Here is a 25,408-nt window from a genome sequence, read left to right on the forward strand (position 1 = left end):
CATCTCTCCAGCCCTAAGTGTATGTGTGTGGGTGTATTTATTTTTATTTTTCTGGCTCTTAACCATTGAACCCCAGACTGTTGAACTAAGTCTTCAAGTTAAACTTATTTTTTATTTTTATTTTTTTATAATCTCATGTAGCTCAGACTGTTTCTGTACTCCTTGTGTAGCTGAAGATGGTCTTTTTACTTTCCCTCTCAAGCGCTAGGATTACAGGTATGCACCACCATGCCTTGCCTCCCCCACCCCTTCTTTCTTTTGAGACAGTCTTACAATGCCTAGAACTCACTGTGTAAGCCACACTGGCCTCGAAGTCACAGATCCGCCTGCCTTTGCCTAGGTGCTGGGATTAAAGATGTGCACCACCATCCCCAGGCTGTTTTGTTAAGGCCTCCGACCCCCAGTTCTCCTGCTTCAGCCTTACCAGCACTGGTACTCAAAGTGCATCAAAAGCTGGCGAGAACTCAACAGTTAAGAGCATTGCTGCTGCTGCAGAGAACCTGAAGGTGTTTCCCAGTTACCCATGTGAGTGTCTGTGAGCACTGCATGCACGCTGTATACAGATATGTAACAGACATGTGCATTTGCAACACACACACACACTACCATGTCCAGCAGAAATGTCTTGAGATAGGCTTGGAGGTAGGTAACTTTGCGCACTGAGCTGTCTTGCTAGCTCTTGCTTTTACTTTTGAAACATTTTAATTTATGTGGGGAGGGTACCCTGAGAGGCCAGAAGAGGGCATCAGGTATCATAATCTGTGAATTTGTAGACAAGGATGGCCTGGAATTCCTGTTTTTCCTGCCTACACTTCCTAAACACTGAGATTACAAACATGCTCCACCATCCTGGTAAAACCATAGGCTTTCATGTAGGTCAGGGGTCCCCAACACTTCAGGATATAGACAATAATAACCTTGAACTTCTGATCTTACTGCCCCCACATCCCAAGCCAGGACAGCAGACACACTGTGGATCAAACCTCAAACCTAAAGACTGATGCATGTTAGGCAAGAACCCTACCAACTGAGCTGCATCCAGTCCCAGAAATGTCTCTTTAATTGCTTTTTTTTTTTTTTTTTGAGAGAGAATTTCTCTGTGTAGACGTTTCTGCCAACTCACTCTGTAGACCAGGCTGGCCTCAAACTCGAGATCTGCCTGCCTCTGCCTTCCGAGCACAAGGATAGGTGTGCCCTTCCACCCAGATTACCAGACTTTTCTTTACTTGGAGAGCTGCATGCCCAGTCTCTGCACACCTGCTTCAATCCGGAGTTTAAAGTTATTGTGGCTGGGCTGTGGTGGGGCATGCCTTTAATCCCAGCATTCCCCAGCACTCGGGAGGCAGAAGCAGGCAGATCTCTGTGAATCTGAGGCCAGCCTGGTCTACAAAGCGAGTTCCAAGACTGCCAGGGCTACACACAGAGAAGTTATTGTGTATGATGTATGTGCATGCAGGCATGCATGATGCACGGCAGAGGATAACTTGAGGGAGTAGGTCCTACAGTGACCCAGCACCCATCAATAGCATCACCTGTCCATAATGCCTACATCCAGGGGTGTGATGGGGCCACTGTACCGATCTTAGACAAAGAGGGGAAGCACTCGAGTCAAATAGCCTGTGTGGTGAGCAGTTATCCATCATTTCTGCCTTTCAGTGGGGGTAGTGGTGTCCTCTTGACCAAGGGACCCCAACAAGCTCACTATCCCTCCTGGGATAATTTCAGCTCAGTTCCCTTGGCTCGGAGACAGTAAGCAAAGGTGACAATGGGTAGTAAAATTTCAACTTTATTTAGCCAATGTGTTCAATTCCAATATTATGGTAGAAATGCCTCAAGAATGGGCGTTTGATTCAGTCCCAGAGTCCTTGGCTGACTCCCAGTCTGGGAATCAAGGGTCCCAGTTCTGCCTCACACAGGCCACAGCCGTGCTGGAAGTAAATCCAGCAGCCAGAGTGATGTGCCCACAGCCGGCGGGCTGGTAGTCCAGACTTGAAGAGTGACAGCCGTCCAGGCCTGGCCTGGGCCCAGCAGCCAGCCACACCATCTCTCCACACGCGAGGGCCCATGGTTAACTGAAATCTACAAAAGCCATGCTGCCACGGCAACACTAGTGCAAGGTAGGCAGAGAGTGACTGTGTCCACCCAGGTCCATCGCTCCCACAGAGGGCAGGAGTCTCAGGGAGGCCTTCCACGGTGGAACAGGTGAAAGATGGCATTTGAAGCGGCAGCATAAACCTCTCTAACAGGAAGGGTATTACCAGTGTGAGATCCCCAAATATTTTAGTGAGCACTTGGGACAAAAATCCACATATAAAAAAAAATACATCACAATTTAAAAAAAAATCAAAACAAACAAACAAACAAACAAACAAAAACACACCAAAAGATAGCTCTTTAAGATGGGCTGGCCTGGAGAGAGATCCCTTTCAAAATTTAAAAGCAAAAGAGACAGGTTTAGGTGCACGTGTGTTGGATGGGTGTGGCTTCAGAAAGACTCCCTGGGTTCTGATGGCACTCCCTCCTTAGGTGAGGCTCAGGCTCCGGAGATGTGGGCTGCGGGGAGCACGGCCCCCGAGGTCTGGGCTCAGGCGTCCGTCTGCTCCTCCACTACAGCTCGTCCTTCACGGCTTTCTGATCGTCGTCCTCCTCCATGTCGGGCTCCAAAGCCTCTTCTAGGTCCACGTCCTGGATGGAGGAAGAAATCCCAGTTAGAGCACCAACGCTGCAGTGGACGGCCCCCCGTCTCCAGTAGTGAGGGACTGAGTATTGGGATGCACGAGGCTTCAGCATAAGGCAAGACACAGCTCGGCTTCCAGAGCCAGGAAGCCCAGCTAAGCCGCCATAACCTCCAACCAGGCATGGCTCTCGGAACCTGCAAAGTCGCAGACCTGCGGGACAACAGCTCCAGCACAAGGCCAAGCACTGCCTGCTGGCCACTTCCCCAGGCTCTGTGTTGTCTTCTACTCTACAGCTCCTTTGTACACCGCTTCCTGCTGCACCAGCCCCTCAAGGACACACGCTCACGCCTCAAGTTCCACCCTACCAAATCCTGACATGCCCTCTGCTTCCCCCAAATTAGCAACATCAAGGCTGCTGGCCATAAACTGATCTGGAAAGTATAGAGCTCCTGTGAACCAGCCTAGGGCCAGAGAATCCCCACAGGAACTAACAAGTGTGTAGTACCCATAGAGCAAACACAGACCTAGCCAGTTCAAGTCCACGGAAGTGGGACTGAGAACCCTGTGGAACTGTTTTGAAAGGAACCTTTAAAATCTCTACTTTGGCTTAGTTGTGGTGGTACACACTTTAATTCTAGCACAGAGGAGGCAAAGACAGGCAGATCTCTGTGTGAGTTCAAGGCCAGCCTGGTCTACAGAGCAAGTTCCAGGGCAGTCAGGGCAACACAGAGAAAACAAACAGAACACCAAAACCAACCCCCTCTACTTAAATGCTGTCTAAGTGGTGCAAATGGAGCATTTCCTTTACACCAAAGACAAAGTCTAAGTCCCTGGACCCAGGATACACACAGCTGTGCCTGGCACCTCCCACAAGGACCCAGAGCTGACCACACTCACATCGTCGTCTCCTGCACCGTCCTGGCCACCACTCTCCAGGAATTTCTTGAAACCGTCTAGTGTCCGCTCACCGTTATAATCAATGACCTGTAGGAAATGAGAAGAGGGTAGTACTGGGCCCACCCCAGACAGCAGCTTCCCCTCCATGCACAACGGCAGGAGCTTCTGAGGACCTGCCTGCCCAGCGGCCCAACTGAGCCCTGGTGGGAAGCGTACCGTTCTGTCTGCACTGGCTGGGAAGAACTTGAGGGTGGGAAAGCTGTGCACTTTGACGGCTTCCACCTCATTGGCTGTTGAGTCCATCTTAGCAATGACGATATTCTCATGGTCCTTGTAGGTCTCTCCCAGTTTATCCCAAATGGGGGCTAGTTGCTTGCAGTGACCACACCAAGGAGCATCTGAAAGAGAGCAGTGCTGAAGGGCCATGGTGGACAGAGCCACCCACCAGTGTTCACAGTGTGTTCTCTAATCTGTAAGTCCCCCAGAGCCCTCACTTACAGAATTCGACAAAGACATTCTTCTTCTCATCAAAAGCAACTTCTTCAAAGTTCTTCCCAACAAGCACTTTGACTGGCTGTTTGTCCCAGTCTTCAGGCAGTTCCTGGCTCATCAGGTGAGGCTAGAGGGGAGAGAGAGTACAGTCAGGCACAGCTCTGCCCCAGTCCCCAACCCTGGATAGCTGAGACCCATGCTGTTCCCCAGAAACCATCAGCGCCAATGCTGCCGGCAATCTGGTGAGAAAAGGCTGAGTCTCCAGGTAGACCAACTGGAATACAGATGTGTCCTGGTGCTTGAAGCTCACGTGGCTAGGCTAGCACACAAGGAGGGATTTATCTGTGGTTCCCTAGGGCACATGACCATCACAGGCTCTAGGAATGTACGCTAATGTCTTCAGACTTTGAAGGCAGTACTGCAGGAAGCACAAGACACTAGATCCCAGGGGCAGAGGCTATCCTGCAAGGTCACCACAGCCCATGCTCAACTCCACACCTTGATCTTGCCCTCCAGGAAGCGGTGGCAAAATTCTGTGATCTTCTCAGCTGTCAGCTCATCCGACTCTGGTTTGTACTTGGTCATCTCTTCTTCCAGGGTAATAAGCCGCACAGCGGGACACTCCTCCTTCTTCAGGCCAAAGAACTCAAGGATGCGCTGGTTGTCAGTGTGGTCACTGTCGATGAAGATAAACAGGATCTTGGGGGAGAAAAGGCATATTCAGACGGAACCTGGACACATGCTCACACCCCTGAACTGGCTTTGTACACTGTGAGTCTGGGGCTGCCTCACCAGGGTAACAGGGCTGGGCCAGTGGACCCGCATAATGCAGACCCTAGTCTCACTGCAGGAGACTAGGCGGGCCTCTTAGCATCTGGAAAAGCAGCCCACGTCCTGAGGTGACTCACCTTGCCCTTGAAGCCCTCAGCTGCCTTCTTGAAGTTGCCCAGCTTGCCGTCGTAGTCAGACACACTCTTGGGCAGGAACAGCAGAATGTGGGTCTTGATTTCACCTCCAAAAATCTTTGGGGCTGTCTGTGGGACAAGCAACAATTACTAGGTTTGAGCCACGAGCTGTTCTCAGGCCATTCTCCCAGGGGTTCCTCCAGAGAGGCCTCACCTGTTCAGTGAACTCGATGACCAAAGGCAGCTGATTGTGCTTAATGAAGTCTAGCAGCTTCTCCTTGGTGATCTCACCCTCAAAGTTGTTGCGGCCTTCATCAAACTACGGACAGAAAAGGGGCTGTGAGCTTTGCTGTGGTCAGCCAGCCTCAAAGGACAGACAATAACTGTACCCCATGGCCTAAACTGGACACAGTCACCACCGGAACCAGCGACAAGCCCACAAACCATGCCTGGTTGCTCATGGTCCTTCTGCTGCTTTGACTGAACGGCACAGGCATGAGTTAATTGCCGCCTCAGCAGGCATCACTACAGAGACAGCATCTCCACAGAACACAGAGCTGAGAAAACAAGCACTTCTGTTTCAGAAACAGTGGCTCACAAAACACGATCCTCCTAGGGATGAGCGGGAGTGGGGACCACACCGGTGACAGAGGAAACCAGACCTTCTAGGACATCTACTAGACAAAGCTACTTTGCAGAAAGACAAATGCTGGCTGGAGAGATGACTCCATGGATAACAGCACTGGCTGTTGTTCCAGAGGAGCCGAGTTCAGTTCCTAGAATTGCCATGGTAGCTCACAACTGACTCTAACTCCAATTCCAGGGATCACTGCCCTCTTCTGGCCTCCAAAGCACCAGGCACATACATGGTGGCGGATAAACATAAATGTAAGCAAATAATCCATACACGTTAAATGAGTAAATCTAAAAAAAATAAAATAAAAATAAAAGAAAAATGCATTTTTTGAGGGGTGGTGCATACACACAAGTTGAAAGTCAGAGGGCAGCTGGCGGTGTCAGTCTGTCCGTCCACCACGTAGGCAGGTACTGGAGGATCAGACCTGGGTCATCAGGCTTTGGAGGAAACATCTGTGTGCTGAGCCATCTCCGCGCCCACAGTGACTCACAGCTGCTCTCGAGAGGCTCTGCAGCCCAAGCTCCCAATCCTCCCACCTCAGCCACACTTACTGGTGTCCCTAGTCTGCAGCAAAGGGTAAGGGGCTTGGAGGATGTGTCCAGAACAGACTGAAGAAACAGAAAGAACTCAGCTACCTTCCAATATAGGATATACACACCAGATATGGGAAGAGCTGGTGAACACAAACATCACTTAGTCTCTGAACTGACCCGACATGGAAATTAAAGTTTCGCATGAATGCTATACCTGATAACACAATGAACATATTGATAGCCATTGTGATTGATGTGAGACAGGTGTCTCCCTGTGCTGCCCCTGTTCTCTAAAGCTTCAGTCAGATGATTTCCCAGCCCAGCCTCTGCAGGAGATAGACAGCCACACATCACAAGCTCTACTGTAAAAAGAAAAACCCAATCCACGCCTTCATTCCCAGTAACACCTTAGGTCTACCTATCTCTTGTTTGGAGAGTCTCTTCACATAGCACCACCTGGCCTAGCACCCTCACCAATTCTCAAGCCTTAGCCTCCAGAGTGTTGGACTACAGGTGTGGGACACCTTGCTCTAACATAATACGAATAACAAATGGAATCCACACATACAAGCTCTTGGGATCCTTAACCATCAGCACCACCAGATTAAGGCATTCTGAGGTCACAAAGCAGAGACAGCGATCCACCTCCATAGCTTCGGGACAAGACAGCTTAGACCATCCAAGCCACAGCTTCACATACGGAGTGGACAAGAAACAAGTTCCGTGACGAAAAAGCTTTCTTAAAACTTTTCAAGTGAAAATCCCATGAGTCCATCACTGCTCTGAGACCTCTGATGTGAGGTTCTGGGAATAAGTCACACCCACCCACCCTTTAGTATCTGTGTGGGCACACGGTGTTCCTCAACTCCTCCCATCCAAAATCCACATGCCAAGTCCCTTATGGAAAAGATCACAGCACCTGTGATCTGTCTACATCCTCTCTAGATGACTTTTGGTTTGTCTGAGACAGTGTTTTGGACAGCCTGGCTGTTCTAGAACTTAAATTTACTATGATCACCAGGCTTGCCTCAAGCTCAGAGATTCAGCATGCCTCTGCCTCTGGAGTACTAGGACTAAAGCCTGGCAGACGACACATTCTTTTTTTTTTAAAAGGCAGGGTTTCTTTGTGTAGCTCTGGCTGCCCTGGAACTCACTCTGTAAACCAGAGTGGCCCCAAGCTCAAGAGATCAGAGATCCGCCTACCTCTGCCTCCTAAGTGTTGGGATTAACTACTGGTGCCACCATTGCCTGACTGATGATGTAATTCTTTATTTTTTTTTATTTATTTATTTTTTTCTGGTTTTTCGAGACAGGGTCTCTCTGTGGCTTTGGAGCCTGTCCTGGAACTAGCTCTGTAGACCAGGCTGGTCTCGAACTCACAGAGATCCACCTGCCTCTGCCTCCCGAGTGCTAGGATTAAAGGCGTGCGCCACCATCGCCCGGCTTGATGATGTAATTCTTAACAATGTAAATACTCTATGGTTAATTGTTACACTGTATTGTTTAGGCAATGACAAAGGGGAAAAAAAAGCCTATTCATGTTAGATACAGTTATAACTCTTTGTATAATTTGTAGCCTTGGCTGACCTGGAACCTCTTACAAAGACTAGGCTGGTCTCAACTCCAGTGGTGGGATTAAAGTCCTACAGATGGTTGTGGTGGCATAGGCCTTTAATCCCAGCACTAGGTTAGCAGAGGCAGGCGGATCTCTGTGAGTTCAAGGCCAGCCTGGACTACAGAGTGAGTTCCAGGACAGCCAGTGCTACACAGAGAAACCCTGTCTCAAAAAAATAACAAAAATAAACAACAACAAAAACCCTACCAGTTTTTTTGGATTTGTTTTTTTGTTTGTTTCTTGAGACAGGGTTTATCCTGTGCTCCAGGCTGACCTCAAACTTGTGATCCTCCTGCCCCAGCATGCTGAGTGCTGGGATTACAGACTGTGCCACCATGTCCAGCTTATTCCAACACTCTGAGCCAAGACAGTTGGATCCAAGGATGTGGTGGGCTGACTACCCATCTTTTCTTACTGGCCACCTTCTACTCTACATCCTCAAAGTAACTTCAAGAGGAGGTGGGGGCTGGAGAGACGGCTCAGTGGTTATGAGCACACACTACTCTTTCAGGAGCATTGCGACACTCCAGGACCCACATCCGTCAGTTCACAGCTGCCTGTAACTCCAGTTCTAAGGGACCCAGAGCCTTCTCTTCTGTACTTGTATGCACACACCCGTACAGCTGACATGTAAATACCCACATAATGAAAAACCCAAAAAAAAACCAAGAAGATAAATGAGGAGCAGGTAGTCGGGGCTGGGGAAGGAGCCCAGACGTGCTCTTCCCACACAACCACAGGTTATAGGCAGGACTGAGAAAACCAGGTGAGCACACTAGTCTTTACTCTCCACCGGAGCCTACAGGGTACAGGTGTCCATGCTGTCCCCACACCAGCCGCAATGGAGGGGACACTGAGCTGGCTAAGGCTCCAGCAGACTCTCCAGGTATGATGGAGAGTCACCATTACCAACAAGGCTTCTCCTGCAACAGAACCATTCACTCCACCACCTCCCACTGAGGGTTGCAAGAAAAACTGACTACCTGGGCTGGGCTGCTATCTTCTTGGCAGTGAGGTCACACAATTTCTTCAGTCGACTATGGTAAAATAGCTCCCTTCAATACCACTACAGCACCGTCTCTGCTGTAAACAGCAGCCCCACCAGGTCATGACAAACACTATACACCGATGGCTCTGGCAGCCTTCCCTGGTCCCAGGGCTCTCTTCAGTCTAGGCTGCACGTCTTCAAAGCAAGACAGAAAGTAAGCAGTAGCTGGCCTCATCTAGATGTAGCTGGTTGGCCTAGCCTCACTGGGAACTATCTGCCCCTACTAGTCTGTCTCAGACAGTTGCCTGGGGCAGACAGGAAAATCCAGTAGAACAGTAGGAAGCCAGCCTTGGCAACAGAGTAAGTCTATTAACTCAAAACAAGCAAGCAAACAAAAAAACCTAAAACAAAACCAAATCACTGAGTGTGTTGGAACACGCTAAAGATCAGGAACTCAAGGGCAGCCTCAACTACACAGTTCAAAACAAGTCTGGGATACAGGACACCCTGCGCGTGTGTGTGTAGGGGAATCAAGGGCTGGAGAGATGGCTCAGAGGTTAAAAGCACTGGCTGTTCTTCCAGAGGTCCTGAGTTCAATTCCCAGCAACCACATGGTGGCTCACAACCATCTATAAGATTTGGTGCCCTCTTCTGGTGTGCAGACATACATGCAGGCACTGCATACATAATAAATAAATCTTTAAAAAAAAAAAAATCTGTGTAACAGCCCTGGCTGCTATGAAACTCATTCTGTAGACCAGGTTGGCCTCAAACTCAGAGATCCGCCTACCTCTGCCTCCAGAGTGCTGGAATTAAAGGTGTGTGCCATTAAAGGTGGGCTTTGGATGAAATTTTAAAATATCTGAAAGAGCTTTTGTTCTATCAAGACTTCACGGGGACTGGAGAGATGGCTCAGCGGTTAAGAGCATTGCCTACTCTGCCAAAGGTCCTGAGTTCAATTCCCAGCAACCACATGATGACTCACAGCCATCTGTAATGAGGTCTGGTGCCCTCTTCTGGCCTTCAGGCATACACAAAGACAGAATATTGTATACATAATGAATAAATAAATATATATCTATAAAAAAAAAAAAGGCTTCACGCAGCACTTTCTCACTTCTCGAATCAGGCACTTAATTAAAATCTCCTGGGCAAATCTACCAAGACAACCAGGAATTGAGCAGCTCTTCTCTCCCTAAGTCTTCTAGTGGGCAAGGGTAGCAGCCAGGTGACGGTCTCCACGAAGGGCTAGAGAAGAAGCTGACAAAAACACTGATTGATAAGCTGAGGGATGTGAGTTCGTGGCTGTCTCAATGTCCAGCTCTCATCTGTTCTTTACCTTCAAATGCCTTCACCTGCAAACTGGTGAAACCCTTTCAGAGACAGGAAACACAGCAACATGGTTCCAAACCAAGAGGACCCTCTCATCTATGCTCATCTTTCCTGAACAGGCTATCATTCTTTTTTTTTTTCCCTTCAAAAAAATTTTTTAAGGGGCTGGAGTGATGGCTCAGAGGTTAAGAGCATTGCCTGCTCTTCCAAAGGTCCTGAGTTCAATTCCCAGCAACCACATGGTGGCTCACAACCATCTGTAATGAGGTCTGGTGCCCTCTTCTGGCATGCAGGCATACACACAGACAGAATATTGTATACATAATAAATAAATAAAAAAAAAAAAATTTTTTTTAAAAAAGTCTGATTTTATTTTATATGCATGAGTGTGAGGGTGTCAGACCCCCTGGAACTGGAGTCACGGACAGTCAATGAGCTGTCACGTAGGTGCTGGGAATTGACCATTGACCTGGACTCCTCTGGAACAGCAGCCAGTGCTCTCAACTGCTGAGTCATCTCTCCAGACCCCCAGAGTATTTTTTCCCCTCTGTGCCATTCCTCCCACAGGGTTTTATTCTCCAGTCCACGAGGATCAGCTCCTGTCTCCCCGCTCCCTAGATATTTCCTCTCATAACTTTCTCTCCCCTGTACACCTCCTACCCGGGTGACATGAGCTTCTCACCACCCCCATTCTTGGTACAGCTAGGCTGCAAAAGTATGGGTGCCCAGACAGCACCCCGACTCTCAGGTAAGACAAAGATCAGTCTGCGGCGTCCCTGTAACAGGAAGACATGGTAACGACACTTGGTGTCTACAGAAATCTGACAACAGGACTGGAATCCGAAGGTGTTCAAGTGGGAGGCCTGCCAGGGGTGGGGCCAGGATACAGGGGTCATGGATCCATAGCTAAGGCTCCAGAGCTCTTGTCTAGGCTGAGGAAAAAGTTCTGACAATAGGTTCCTCGGTACCATGGATATAATTAATGTCACTAGACTGGGAACTTAACAATGATCTTTAGGGCTAGAGAGATGGCTCAGTGGTTAAGAGCACTGGCTGCTCTTCCAGAGGACCTGAGTTCAATTCCCAGCTCCCACATAGTTCACACTTGTCTAAAGCTCCAGTCCCAGTGGATGGATCCAACACCCTCAGACATACATACTGGCAAATGCACATAAAAATAAATTTTACGCCTTTAATCCCAGCACTCGGGAGGCAGAGGCAGGCAGATCTCTGTGAGTTCGAGACCAGCCTGGTCTACAAGAGCTAGTTCCAGGACAGGCTCCAAAGCCACAGAGAAACCCTGTCTCAAAAAACCAAAAAAATAATTAAATAAATAAATACATTTTAAGTTTTTAAAAATGATCTTTAAGCTGGGCAGTGCAGGCCTTTAATCCCAGCACTTGGGAGGCAGCACAAAGGAGGCAGATCTGCTTGAGGCCAGCCTGGTCTACAATGTGAGTGCCAGAACAGCCAGAGTTGTTACACAGAGAAACTGTGTCGAAAAACAAACAAAACAGATTTTTCAGGTCAGGTACCTGGCTCTGACCAGATCTATAGTTTCAGCACTTGAGAGATGGAGTCAGGAGAGTTGCCATGAGTTACAGACCACCCTGGCTATACGAGTTTCAGGTCAGCCAGCGCTACAGGTAAGACCCTATCTTAAAGAGGGAAGACAGGAAAAGAGAGGGAGGGAGGGATGGAAGGAGGGAGAGAGGGAGGGAGGGGGAGTGAATGGTTTCAACAGTCACCTTGGTCACATCTTGCCATAATCACCCCCTTATATTGTTCAGGAGGCCTAGTGTGTTGGCTGTCACAGGAAGCTGGTCCAGAGGCCACAGTATGAAGTGGCTGCCACAGTCTAACTCCAAAAAGAAGCAGCAGAGACCCTTGATAGCTATCCATCCCATCAGCCAGCTTGGTCCTTCCCAACATAAGCAGGCAACACCACCCCCTGCAGACCGACACCTGAACTGCCCGGGCACAGCTGCCCAAGGTCACTCACCTTCTTAAAGAGGACCACTCCATCCTTGCCCAGTTGGTACTTGGAGAACACACCACTGTTGGACGTGATTCCGAAAGGTATGTCATCCACAGCCTCAGCTGCCAGCAAGAACTGCTTGGCAGAGTCTGACTCTACGTCCTGGAAGAGGAAGGGAAGCAGAGGTGACCACACACCCAACCCTGAGCAACACTCCTGAGGAGCAGCAGTGGAGTACCCGCCCGAGCGCAGGGACCCTCCCTCTGTAAGGTCCCTCTGCAAGCTCTACCTTGAAGAAACCGATGACGGCCACCTCGCTAGAGTCCACCAAGGATTCTGCAGCCGCAGTGTCAGACAGGGTTGTGGCAGCAGGGCCTGTTCGCTTCTTCAGCCAGTTCACAATGTCGTCAGCTTCCCTGCCAGCTGCGCCCCAAACAAACACAAGTTCTTGTGAGACAGGGTATCGCCCACCCTACCGGGTCATCTCTTCTGAGCTGTACCCAGTAGGCTCAAGACAGGCCAGCCCATTCCTAGAGCAAGACGCTCTCCTACAGAACACTGGCCGCAGCCTCTGAATTCCAGAAGCTACTGCGGTGCCTGTCAAGAAAGGAGTGCACACATCTGGAAAGCAGGGCTTGCCCACTAGCTGCTTCTTCCCAGTCTGCTTGCATTTTCCAAACTTCCTGAAGAGTTCCTTCCGCTCAGTTTCCGCTCCACACCAGGTTACGCCCTGGAGATGTGGTTAGTCAACCCCAGTGCTAGCTCTGCCACCCCTAAAACAGGCTCAACTTGACCCCAACACCTGGTGGCCCTACCCAATTCTCAGATGGGTAAGAACTGGAAAGATATGGAATGCTTGAATGCTACTCAAAGCAGACACGGTGAGGTCTGCTTCTTCCTTGAGGTAGAGGCTGACAGGTGACGCCCTCCTCCTGTATTGGTCACTTGGACTAATTAAGGCCGGTCTGCACATTGGATCTACCATGACTCTGGGTGTTCCACTACTACCTGGCTAAAAACAAAAATTTTTTTTCTTTAAATTTTTGATTGTGGGGGCTGGAGAGATGACTCGATTGTTAAGAACACTTGGTGAAGCCAGGTGTAGTGGCTCACGCCTTTAAACCCAGCACTTGGAATCCCAGATCTCTGTGTTCCAGGACAGCCAGCGCTAAACCAAGAAACCGTGTCTCAAAAAACAAAAACAAAAAAGAACACTTGCTGCTGCTCTTCAAGAGGACCTGCGTATGGTTGTCAGTACCCATAATGGGTGACCCACAACTGCCTGTAACTCCAGTTCCAGGAATCCAACACCCTCTTCTGACACAGAATGCACAAGATACAATAAATAGCGTTTCTGGAGCCTGTGCACGCACACACAATAAAACGTCACCATGCCCAGTTTATTCAGGGGTGGGGACTGTATCCAGGTCTTCATACACACTACGCAAGAACTCTCCCAACTGAGCTGCATATTTTTCAGGTGGGGTCTTACTCTGCAGATCTGGATGGCTTGGCACCAAACTAGACTGGACTCAAACCTGCGAGACAGTCCTGCCTCTGCCTCCCAGGTGCCAGCCACAGGCATGAGCAAACAAAGTTCTGGACCACGAATTTTCTACCCCGATAGTGAACTCACGTAAAAAGTAGAGACCACAGACAGCCGAGGGAAGTGACCAGAGTGGCTGACACTGACCAGCACAAGGCTGCTCAAAGGATTTTACAGCACAGGGTAAGCTGCTTTCACGCCGCCCAGCACGTGGCTTGAGCAGCTATTCCAGGAAACTGGCTTTGGAGACCCAAGCCGTCTTTTGCGGGCAGTAACTAATGACTTGCCTACGTGAAGGCCCAGCGCTATGAAAACAACAACTGGAAGCTTAGATCTGCAGGCTGTCACCCACGCCTGGAGTGCAGCGAATGCTCGGCCAGGTACCGACACACACTGTGAGCGATGCCTACGAAGCAGCCGGAGTGCCACGCCTACACTATCTGGAAGCACTATTTTCTGTGAGGACCAATAGCCCAAAGCCCCGTGCATTCAGAGAGGCACTCGCCTCCCTTCCCTCATTGGTCAATCCTAAGATAAGCCTCAGCCAACATGCCACTCTGGGGTCATCACAGATGTGACACTCTTCCTGTCAGGTACTCCAAAAAGGGAACTTTCTTCCCATGGCCCTCAGATGCCAGAGTTGATATGGAACCCAGCTGCCAATAGGGTCCCCCTAAGCCTCTGCAAAGGTTCCCAACCACTAAGACACACTTCTGGCTAGCTCCCCAAGCCTACGGAGTCATTGGAGGGCAGCGCTAGGGTCATACCTGTGTATTCCTTAGGGGAGGCTGTGTCTCCATTCTTGAAGAACTTGATTGTAGGGTAGCCACGGACGCCATACTGCTGAGCCAGGTCAGACTCTTCCGTGGCATCCACCTTGGCTAGTCGAATCTCGGAACCTTCCGCCTTCAGTTTCGCGGCAGCTTTGGCATACTCAGGGGCCAGGGCTTTGCAGTGGCCACACCATGGGGCATCTGAGAAGGAAAGCAGGACACTGGAAGGCGGTCCTTGACCCAGGTCTATTGCTCCCCTTTCTACTTTGTACCTCCCTTTCATAAAAACCTTATCAGCAGACCAAGATAACCCCTCTTAACGCAGACACGAGACTGAGCTGATAGCTGGTGCTCTTGGGCAATATCAGGACAGAGGCCATGAGTGACAACTCCAACCCCTACTTTGCCCTGTGACCACCAACATGGCAAAATAATCCTGACTTGTAACTTCCCATTGTCTCCAGCAATCAGGGTCAATGTATCCCTCGGATTTCCCATTAAGAATGCAGGGAAGGTTAAAAGGTTGCTGGCCCAGCACTATCCCTAGCAAGAACGAGCCCAGATGCCTATCAGAATCTGCTCTTTCTAGTGTGGGAACGTGACAATCTGTCAAAGCAGCCTGGCAGCTGTGCTGGAGTTCACACACTTGTAAAGAGAAGTAAGGCTTAGGATCTGGCCTACTTCCCAGTGAGGAGGCGAGGGCAAGCTACACGGAGGGTGGGCATAGTAAACAGGGCTGGACCTGTTCTATCGGCATTGCTACTGCTCACACAGCCCATCCTGTTCTTCCCAGCTAACAGACGGATCGGGCCATGCAGACGTGGGGCACAGACACCTTCCTGATCCTAAGCCACTCAGCCACCTTCCAAGAGCCCTGAACACAACGATTTCCACTGTGGGTGGGAAGGATGCTCTCTGGAAGGCTTGGAAGCAGAGAAGCTGACAGTAGGTGCTCCCAGCGAGGTCCAGTCCGGGACCCGCCAGCCTGTGCTCCCCGGGACAAGCCGGGAACTACGGGCCACCGCACCGGGCAGCGCCGGGTGCCGCCGAATGCGGCCCTGAGCTGCGGTCCGTGGACCAGGGGCCCTGCCCGCCCGGGCCCGCGGCTCACTCACAGAACTCCACCAGCAGGTAGTTGTGCGCCGCCAGCGCCTCTGCGAAGTTGCTCTTCTTCAGCACCAGGACGTTGTCCTCCTCCTCCGGGGCGTCGGCGCCCACCCTGGCCACCCAGGCCAGGGCCAGGCACAGCAGAGAACGGCTCAGCATGTCGGACGTCGGCAGCAGGCGGGGCGGTTAGGTTGGCGCCGCCGGGACAGCCAAAGCGACGAGAGCGCGCGTAGGTCCAGACCTCGCCTTTATAAATCCTGGGCCGGGGACGCGCCCACACCTCCCCCTCGCCGCGCGCGTCGGCCGCCGCGCGCCTGCGCCCGGCCGCGCCGTCTGATTGGCCGAGGAGCCGAGGGGCCCGCCCTCCCCGCCGCACGGTCCGAGGAGACCCGGAGGCCTGCCCGTTCTCGCCCGGGATTGGCCCGAGTGCGCGCGCGGGCGCGCACACGCACTGCGCTCCCCCGCCTCTGATTGGCTGGCAGAGGCGAACTTTCTCTTTCTGGACTTCTGACTGGCGACTTTTTCCCACGCCTTCCAGACGTCTGGGGCGGCCGCAGCCTTTCCACGGCCCGGCCCTGTGGCTCCTGATTGGCCGAGAGATGCGCGCACCCTGCGCGTTTCTCCGTAGAACGTGGCAGTGGGGCGGAGCCCCGGGCTCCTGGGCGGAGCTACGCCTGCGCCTCCGAAGCCCCTCGTGTTGCATTCTGACTGGACCGCGTTTCCGTACCGGCCCCGCCTCCGCGGCCCCGCCCGGAAGCCGGGTGATGCAACTTCCTGTGCGCGTGCGGCCCGTGCAGCCCCTGCCCGCGTCTAGGCTCCGGGGTCCGCTCGTGGGCGTCGTGGTTCCAGCTCGGTGTCCCCACAGGCTGCGTGCACGTTGCCGGGCTCTTTATTTTGTTTTTGTTTTTTTTTTTTCGAGACAGGGTTTTTCAGTGTAGCCCTGGCTGACCTGGAACTCGCTTTGTAGACCAGGCTACCCTCGAACTCACAAGAGATCCCCCTGCCTCCTGAGTGCTGGGACCAAAGGCGTGCGCCACCATCGTCCTGGGCGCTCCCCAGACTTCGTGGAAGCCCGATTGGGAAGTGGAGAAAGCAGTTCCTCCTCAGACTTGAGATGGACCACATGTTGAAGTGGCATTTGTGTGTGTTGGGTTAAATAATGGAAACTTTGACTTCTGCGAACCAACCTTTTGGGTTACAGACGAGACTCACGTTTTATCTCGATTCATCCTAGATTCATCACTGTCTTCTTTTAGGTTTGAGCCACTCTAGACCTGATTTGCTTGGAACTCAATGGCCTCGAACTTGAAGCGGTAGTTCAAGCCCTGCCCCAGCCGGCTGAGTGCTTGGTGACAGCTGTGAGCAATCCCTGTCAATGTTCAGCCCACTCTTCCTTACTGATCCACGATGCCTGTCACCCGACTTGCACGCCCCCACCCCCATGCTCTGTTTGCTCCCTTCTGGCAGCCTCCCCTTTCTGCACTTCCTACTACAGAAACAGTCCTGATAGCTAAGGGTCACTAGACAAGGAAGCACTCCCATGTTGTCTCTACACATTGACTCATAATATACTGCTCTTAGAAACGTGGAAACCTAAGTACGCGTCTGTATTTTCATAGTTTCTTTTGAGACACTAAAGGCATGTGTTACCTTTCCTACATGGAACTCTACTTAGAGTTTTCTATCTTGAAGACCAAGCCCCTTGTGCCCCAACCACATCCAGGGTAGGGAGGGTGAGAGTCAGATACTGGTTGTGCCCACTGGGAACCTTCGTGTGTGCAAAGGGTGACTACAGGCCCAGGAGGGCTTATGAGCAGATGTGCCCAGTCCCGCAGCAGCTGGGCTAGGTGTTTCTCCCTTTCTCTGTCTAACTGGAGTACCTGTTCACTCTCCTGCTTTTGGGTGTGATAGAAATTGTTTCAGGTCTGCTGCACCATCTCCAGTAGTTTTGTGGTTGCTTTGATCTGTTTTACAAACCGTAATTTGGAGCCAAGACAGAGAAGAGAAAGTCAGCTGGTATGGTAGTGTTCCCTTGTAATCCCAGAATGGGAGAGACAGATGGATAAATTCTTCTGTTTTATTTTTAAGTTTCTTCCTCCCTCTCTCCCTTTTTTTCCTCTCTCTCTCTCTCTCTCTCTCTCTCTCTCTCTCTCTCTCTCTCTCTCTCCCCCCCCCCTCCCCCTCTCTCCTCTCTCTCTCTGTAGCCCTATTGTCTCGAAACTGTGTAGACCAGTGTGGCCCTGAACTTTTAGCAATTTAGGTGCCTCTGCCTCCTAAATCACTGGGCTTACCGGTACATTCAGCTACCCCTGGTGAGTACCAGGAACTGAAGGACAAGTGTGGGGGGGGTGTTTTGTCTACGGAGAGATAAACAGAGTAGGGCTTTGAGTGTGGTGGTTTAAAGATAACTTGCCTCCAGGACACAGAGTAGAATACAAAAAAGAAGTGGACCATCCCGGGAGCATTCCAGGTGCATACAAGACAGGCTGAAGTAGATAGGATCAGATCTCAGCTTATCTCTGGGCTGTTAGGGCCGGCACAGGATGGACAAGGCTCTCAGTGTAGGCAACTGCCCTGTCTGGATAACAGGGCAGGTAGGGGTACTGACATTGTGTGAAAGAGGGGCCAGCCCTAAAGCATCCCCCTCCCCGTGTGCTCACAGTGTCTTAGACTGATGAATGTCTACTTTCTGTATTGGTCTTCTACACAGACCCAAACAAGCACAGCAGTGTGAGTTCTTGAGAAGCCAGAGGGAGGCCTGAAATTCTTGGACCCTCTGGGTTTGTTGAGTAGTCAAATAACATAGAGGTATTATGTCCCAAGCCAAGAATGCAGGTTGGATCATCTGAACATCTATGGGCTATAGCCTTGAGGGCCAAGCTGATAACTTCTAAGAACAGCTCCCACTGCAGAAGTGGTAGTTTGGACCTTGAGTCCAGGTCATGCAAGACCCACACTAGCTGGAGCCCATTTCTCTGGCCACTTTTGGAACTGCATCAGGATATCCTTCAGGAAAGAGTCTCACTCAGAGCTAAGGGTTGAGTTATTGGTCGGTTTTGAGTATTACTGCTATTTTTTCAGGTGGTAGGCTTGTCAGATGTCCAGTGGGGTAAACAGCAGGTTGGTGCCACTGGTCACAACATCTGTACTGGAGCATGAGCTGAGAGCTGGTGACAGCCCAGTGGGAAGCGGGAAGCAGGACGTGGTATACATAGCCCACGGTAGAGTAGCCTTGATACAGGATGGTGCTGGGCATGGAGAAGGTTCTTGTAAATCAAAATAGCTGATTACTTACGTACACCATGGAAGCTGACTGCTCAGTGACTGGTACTACCTACAACCATGACCTTCCTTGGGGAGGGAGGCCCATCTGGAGGTGCCTGAGAAGCTAGAAACCTGGGAATTCCTGGAGCCATGGATAGAGGTAAGTGGATGGGGAGGCCCCTGCATCTGGCTCCTGGGGTTTGGAACACACCACAGGAGCAGGCTGGGGTGAGATCTGGTTAGACTTGGGACCTAAGGAACACGTCATGCACTTTATTAGGACATCGTAAGTTAACCTGCTCAGGGAGGAGCCAGGGCAAAGTCCTAGTTGTTGGCAGTGTGCTTGCACACTTGGCACTCAGGGTCTGAGTTCACACACCTACCAGGCTAGGATGAACCTGGAGTTGTAAGATTAAGTTTCTTGATCCGATGTGAACTTCATAAGCCCCTCCTCAATAAACAATTGCTGACAGATTAAAGATTTAAGAGTTGACTGGCCGGTCCTGGCTTCGTCAAGCCGCAGGGCTTGGGGAAAGAGCCTCACCCTGCTTAGGTCTGTCTGACTGCTGGTGCCAGGAACATTTCTGGGAGAGGCTTGGGTCAACAATTTGGCTGCTTACCACGAGGGGCTAATACTATCAGGTTAGTGGCTCTGCTATTCTGTGGATTCCCATGGACCTGGTTGGGATGACTGACATGGCCCCTGACTTATAAAAGGCATCTCCTGACCGGCCCAGCAGTTTTACTCCACTGGTCAACAGTGGTGGACCCCAAAAGCAAGCCTGGGAGGCTCCAGGGAAGCAGCTGACCACTGCTAGCTGCATGGATAGTAAAACCACTTTACTGAACTTAACCAGAGGGTGGCTTCCAAAACTGGCACCAGGTCAAAATTAAGTTTCTGGTGTGACTCCTGCTTGGTGTTTTCTGTTCATTGAGCACACATCCCTGTAAGGGCAGGGCGGGACTTTGAGGTTATGTCTTTCATTGTGATCAGATATGTAATCCTGCCTCCCTGTGGTGACTGCGGGGTTATGCAGCAGCTAATGCCGCCTGGTTAAGGCCCAGCCGCTTCTCAGGGTTCCTCTACAAGCTTCCACAGGGGCAATGGTCCTGTCCCTAGCCTTGTAGGTACTCTAGAGAGCACCATACTGGAATGTGGAGTGAGGCTTCTGGGGTACCGACTTCCTGTTCCAGCCACACAAGTTGTGCGGACCCAGATCAGTCTCTTAAGGTTCTAGATCTTCTAGCGGAGTCCCTATTCTATTGACATCTGTGTAAGAGAACCCAAGTGAAGACATCCAGGCGTGGCCTGCAAGACTCCATCCTGAGGACAAGCTCCTGCTAGGGCGTGCTGACCCAAGTGATCCCTCTGCCCAGGGCCAACTCCCAGGAGGATCTAGATTAAAGAGTCAGGTCACCATGGTTCGGGGGTTTCTTTTATATTCACTTCTCTACAGGAAGCCAGTAGCAAAGACACAACAGGGCAGTGAGCAGCAGGCCGCCCCTAGCCAGAGAACTCCACCCACCATGGGAGTCTTGTCATTCCCTCCAAGCCCCACAAGGAGTATAGACCACACCACCCCAGACTCCTTCAGGGGTGTTTATTTCCCAGTCAGAAGAGAAGCAGGGACAGGCTCCTCTGCCTGTTGAGGCCTAGGCCTGGCAGACTCCACACGGGGGACTGGGGAGGGGAAGGGGAGGCACAGGAGACAGCTCCCAACTGTGTGCACTTGGTCCCACGTTTGTCTTGGCTGGGTCCAGGGAGGGCCTGCCCAGGGATGGTGGCACCAAGAGCCAGGGCAGAGGCATCAGGCCAGCTGGCCCAGATGGAGGCAATAAATACTGACAGGCCAGGCACGAGGTTCAGGCCCTAGGGCCCAGGTGAGACAAGTAAGGCTCGCCTGGCTTTGTCCCTCAGGGGCTCTCTGTTGGGACGGGGCTTCAAGTGCTGCCTCTAAGGACAGAGAAGGCAGAGGAATGAGGCACCCTATCCTGCCTCCTAGATGGGGCTGGAGGCATTGAGTTTTGGCAATTGACCCTCCCCTAGCTACTGGAGCCACCCCAAACCCTGGCCACGGGGAGGGGGAAGAGCTGGCCAGGCCTGCAGGAAGCAACAGCAGCACCCCAGGCCTCCGTGGGTGGGTCACCAGGATGGGGATGGCAGACAAGGCAAGGACAGGGGAGACCAACATGCTCATGCAGACAGGGGAGTTAAGAGTTAGCGACGGCCCCCAGTACACGTTCCACATGTTAAGGCATCATGGTTAGACAGTGACTGACAGTGATGGATGACCTGGCCAGGGAGTGGTGGGGCTAAAGGACAGACAGCCCAATCATGCCCACACCGAACAACCTAGCTCAGCTGGGGCAGAGACAAGTGGGCTGGGCAACCCAGTGTTCCATTCCATTCTAGAAGCCAGGGCCTGAGGAAGGGAAGACAGAGGGAACCTGGAGGGACACAGCAGATTGGAGGCCTGGGCTGGAACCCCTCCCCCACCGCACAGGCAGAAGCAGCAATGTGACACTGGAGACCACAGGGGCCTGCAGGCAGGAGGTGGAGGAGGGGCAGACAGAAGAGCTGCCTGCCTGAGAGGACCAGGGAGGAATGGTGAGGGAGGGTCCTGTCAGCACTTTGGTTTGGGGTGGGTAGGGGTTTGGGGTGGGACATGTCGGCCCTTCTGTCTGTCCGTCGCCCTGCCCGCCTCCCAGCTGGAATTCAGTCCTTCCATTCCTTTTTGATGGTGAGGTTCCACTCCCAGGACAGGTGGTCAGTCTTGTCGTCATCTGTGAAGCGGGACTTGATGTTGTAACTGCCCCGTGCCAGCATGCCTTTGGGGGCCTCCTCCATGGGTGTGAGGAACTCGTACTCCTCAGCCCGGGGTCCGTAGCTCCCGACCATGTAGTCAGTCTTGTCAACTGCGGGGCAGGAAGGACAAGGTCATGGTGCTGAGAGCCTCTCCCCAAACCCATAGGCTCCCACTCCACAGTGCACCCACTTACTTTTGACCCCTTTCCTGTATGTGTGCTGGATGTACTTCATGCCTGACACGATCTCTCTGTTCACCTGTGGGGACACAGAGCAAGGGTCAGCTGGCTCCCCAGTCCTGCTCCTCTGCCCCTCTTTGCCGGGCCTCACGAAGCCTCTCCCTTACCCGGAAAGAGATTTTTATCCGGTATTCCACACCTTCCTTCAACACAAATGACTGTTTCTTGAAGCTCTCCAGATCACCTGTATTGGGGAGGAGGTTCAGCCTACGGCTTGGAGGCTTCCCACCCTGCCCCCACACTCACTTCCCACAGCCCCTTTCTTGACACAAAGCAGAGCCTTGGAGAGCACCTAGTTGCACTTCTCCTCTGTCCCACCAGAGGGCACCAGTGCAGAAAATTATTTTTAGGGGCAACGACTGGATGCCAGCTGCCCCACCCAGGGACTCCAGGACCCACTCACCTGTCAGGTCCAGTTCCAGAGGGCCTGGGGAGGAGCTGCACACCAAGGTCAGGCGGGTCACAATGACGTTGGGGACATTGGGGTCTGGAGAGTGAGAGTCAAGAGTCAGGGCCCCATTCCTTAGATTTTTTTCAACTCTCTGAAAGGAGGGAGGCCAACTGGAAAGGGGGTGGTGGCAGGGTCAGGTGACATCCTTATTCCAACCCACCTACCTGCAGAGACAGCCACTCGGCCCAGCAGGGCCTCCTTATACTTCCGAAGGCTCTCATCATCCTTGTCCAATTCCTGGATCTCCTGGATGCTCTTCTGGGCTGGGGGCTTGTAGTTGACAGAGTGCTCATCTTCCTCATTCTCGGCCGCTATTTGGGCAAGCTGCTCAGCAGTGGGCTCCTGTTCTGCCATGCTCACCGCTAGCCTGGGACACCTGAGGGTAGGGAGTGAGCGGGACTATGGGCGCCTGGAGGCCTTCCAACCTAGGGAGACCCTCACACCGGCAGGGAATGATGGAGGTAATCACGCGTGGGGAACTTCGTGAGGACACAGGAGGCTGCTGCCACTGCTCAACTAACTCAGAGTCTCATCTGAGAGGGCGACATCCTAAGTATATCACGAAGCAACAAAATGGGGACCACAGCCTGTGCCTCGCAGAAGCAAAACACCTTTCCTCCCCTTAAAGAATGAGTAGCCTCCAGACCGAACTGAACTGGGGGATGAATCACTACCTCCCTTGGGGCCTACCGCTGCCCCCAGCTGGCCAGGCTCTAATCCCAAGACACTGTTACTGGGTCCGGGAGGTAAGTTCTCCTAAAGGAGGATGCTCTGTGTCTAAACCACGTGCAGGACAAGCGTCTGAGCGTTCCTGCCAATCGATTGCCGTCCTAAGTTCAACTATGTGGCGACCGCTCTAAATCCTAAGAGCACAAAGGAGATCCTAAATTACACGGTGGTCCTCGCTTGTGAGGGTCTGCGAATGCAACGCGGGCGCTGGTGCACCGCTTGTAAATAAATCTCAGGAACCTGTTTCTGGGCCCTGACCCTAAAGCGTCAGTGGCGGTGCAGAACCTAGCCGGACGGAAGCGCCTCGGGTGTCTTTCAGTTCCGCAGATTCCCCCAATGTCTCCTCCCAGAAACCCACTCGGATCCCTGCAGGCGATGCGCAGTGATGAGCGGACAGCCCGGCCACAAGGCCCCCACGCCGTCGTCCCTCCGAGAGGTGTCCGACAAACAAACACAGAAAGCGTGGGTCCGACACCGTGAGGCTCCGGGCGACCCCGCCCGACGCAGCCAAGCGTGGCCGCGGGCGACAGCATCCAGGGCGCGGCCCGCACTTCCGCAGGGCCCGCAATCCGGGCGGGGCGGGGCCGCGCGGCGGGAGCTCCGGGCGAAGCTTCCACGCCGGACCCCGCCCGCGTGGCCGGGGATTGGGTCCCACGGACACCCGGCGCCGTGGCCTGGGCAGCCGCGACCCTTCGGACGGGACCTCCGAGGCGCCCCGAGCCTGCCCCGCCCGCTGCCGTGACCGCGCCCCGCCCGCCTGTCCTCCCGCGAGCGCCGCAGCCGCCGGGGTCGCTGCCCAAAGCCGCCCCGCTCCCCTCGCGCGCCGCCCCGCACCCGCGCAAGGCGCCCACTCACCGGAGGCTCGACCGCCGCTCTCGCGCTCCCTCCCGCACCAAGTGACGAACGTCGTCCGCCGCCCGCCGCTCCGACGGTCACTTCCGGGGTCACAAGACTTCCGCTCTCGCGGGCGGGGCCGTCCTGCGCATGCGCCGGCAGGGGGCGCCGGTCGGCGCGGTCGCCATTTTGCGGCGGGCCTCGTGGGCGCGTCCCGCGTGGGCCGGCCGCGTCGCGCCTGGCACCGAGTGTCCGGTGCCTGTGCTTGCGAGACGAGGACCGTGTCCTTCAGAGCGGCGGCGCGCGGCCACCCTGGCCCCCAGGGCTCCGCCGTAGCTGCGCCCGCCCCCTGTCCCATTGTCCCCGGCTGCACCGTGGAGGGCCCCTCGCTCCGGGGAGCGAGCGCGTGCGCTCCGCAGCCCCCGAGCATCTCACAGTCTGCAGGAAGGAAGGACCCGACCTAGCCGAGGGCCTCCTGTCGTGTGGTGGTGGCAGCAGCTCCGGTTCCCCCAAGGGTGGCCTCGCACTGAGAAGAGGCAGGGATTTCTAGGATCCAACAAAAGCCACCACTGGTGTCCTCTGCTGGGCATACCTGCCCTGAGGCATGTGGGCAACAGCTGCTGGGGGCAGGCATCAGGCTTCAAAGATGACATTAGGAATGCGGTGGCCCCATCATCTATCTTCAGCAATTACGGCCTTCGTTAGTTCATCCAAGCATTTATTGCCTCTGGCCACACGTCAGCATCTTTGAGGCAAGCCAAGAGTTCTTTCAAGCTTAATTATTTCTTTGTTCTTTTTTGATTTTTTTTTCATTTAAGCTTAATTATTTCATGAAGTATTTTTGTCTATAAGGAAGCTGGATCTGCAATACCCTATCCTAGCTGTTCTATGGCAAAGTATTTCAAAACCAAACTCCATCACCACCTGGTTTTCCGCTCTTATTCTCTGATAGATTTGGCTTGCCTTCCACACACAGCACAGGTGTGCCCAGGTGTGTCTCGTGCTTGCTTTGCAGGAGCCTCGTGGTCCTGCACCTGAATGGGCCCGGTTTGAACTCTGACCCACCCACAACGCCCTAGTCTGAAGCACTCCAAGTGCAAATCTTCCAAAGTGGCTTCCTTATTTTATTTTTTACTTTTTTGGTTTTTCTAGACAGGGTTTCTCTGTAGCATTGGAGTCAGTCCAGGAACTCGCTCTGTACACAGGCTGGCCTCGAACTCACAAAGATCTGCCTGCCTCTGCCTCCGAGTGCTGGGATTAAAGGCGTGTGCCACCACCGCCCAGCTTTTTTATTTTTTAGATTTATTTCATGTATGTAAATGGTTTCCCTGCATGTATGTCTCTGCACACCACGTGTATGCAGTACCCGCAGAGGTCGGAAGAGGGCGCTGGATGCTCTGCAGTTGGAGTTAGACGAGCTGTGAGTGACCATGTGAGTACTGGGAATTGAACCTGAACCTAAGAGAGGACCCAGTGCTCTCAGATGCTGAGCTGTCATCTCTCCAGCCTGTTCCTGTCACCAAGCTTTTTCATAGGGTCAAACTACAGTGACTGACATTTGAAAAAAAAAAGAAGAACAAAAAAATCTAAAAGCCCAGTCACTA

General features: G+C 52.6%; 2 protein-coding genes across 2 annotated transcripts; both read right to left on the reverse strand.

Moving 5' to 3' along the window:
* Positions 1-1,765: 1,765 nt before the first annotated feature.
* Positions 1,766-15,770, reverse strand: P4hb (prolyl 4-hydroxylase subunit beta). Its single transcript, XM_057776863.1, has 11 exons — positions 15,490-15,770; positions 14,369-14,575; positions 12,345-12,478; positions 12,080-12,217; positions 5,187-5,291; positions 4,976-5,101; positions 4,566-4,766; positions 4,074-4,194; positions 3,792-3,973; positions 3,576-3,662; positions 1,766-2,685 (listed from the first exon to the last, which is right to left on the reverse strand). The coding sequence occupies exons 1-11, from the start codon at positions 15,638-15,640 to the stop codon at positions 2,608-2,610; spliced, it is 1,530 nt and encodes a 509-aa protein (XP_057632846.1). The 5' UTR covers positions 15,641-15,770; the 3' UTR covers positions 1,766-2,607.
* Positions 15,771-21,310: 5,540 nt separating this feature from the next.
* On the reverse strand, positions 21,311-23,908 carry Arhgdia (Rho GDP dissociation inhibitor alpha). The gene is made up of 6 exons (XM_057776575.1): positions 23,826-23,908; positions 22,406-22,617; positions 22,194-22,277; positions 21,898-21,974; positions 21,746-21,809; positions 21,311-21,661 (listed from the first exon to the last, which is right to left on the reverse strand). Exons 2-6 carry the CDS (start codon positions 22,593-22,595, stop codon positions 21,462-21,464), a joined length of 615 nt encoding a protein of 204 aa, XP_057632558.1. The 5' UTR covers positions 22,596-22,617; positions 23,826-23,908; the 3' UTR covers positions 21,311-21,461.
* Positions 23,909-25,408: the final 1,500 nt, after the last annotated feature.

This window comes from Chionomys nivalis, chromosome 7, assembly GCF_950005125.1.
Source record: "Chionomys nivalis chromosome 7, mChiNiv1.1, whole genome shotgun sequence".
Lineage (NCBI taxonomy): Eukaryota > Metazoa > Chordata > Mammalia > Rodentia > Cricetidae > Chionomys > Chionomys nivalis.

Excerpts from the sequence above, each read along its gene's own strand:
- Arhgdia (XM_057776575.1), bottom strand. The coding sequence starts at position 22,595 with ATGGCAGAACAGGAGCCCACTGCTGAGCAGCTTGCCCAAATAGCGGCC. Across the intron at positions 21,975-22,193 it reads TCTGGAACTGGACCTGACAG|GTGATCTGGAGAGCTTCAAG; the intron begins GTGAGTGGGTCC and ends TCCCCAATACAG. Across the intron at positions 21,810-21,897 it reads GGATAAAAATCTCTTTCCGG|GTGAACAGAGAGATCGTGTC; the intron begins GTAAGGGAGAGG and ends GTGTCCCCACAG.
- P4hb (XM_057776863.1), bottom strand. The coding sequence starts at position 15,640 with ATGCTGAGCCGTTCTCTGCTGTGCCTGGCCCTGGCCTGGGTGGCCAGG. Across the intron at positions 4,767-4,975 it reads CTGAGGGCTTCAAGGGCAAG|ATCCTGTTTATCTTCATCGA; the intron begins GTGAGTCACCTC and ends TTCTCCCCCAAG. Across the intron at positions 3,974-4,073 it reads GAATGTCTTTGTCGAATTCT|ATGCTCCTTGGTGTGGTCAC; the intron begins GTAAGTGAGGGC and ends GCTCTCTTTCAG.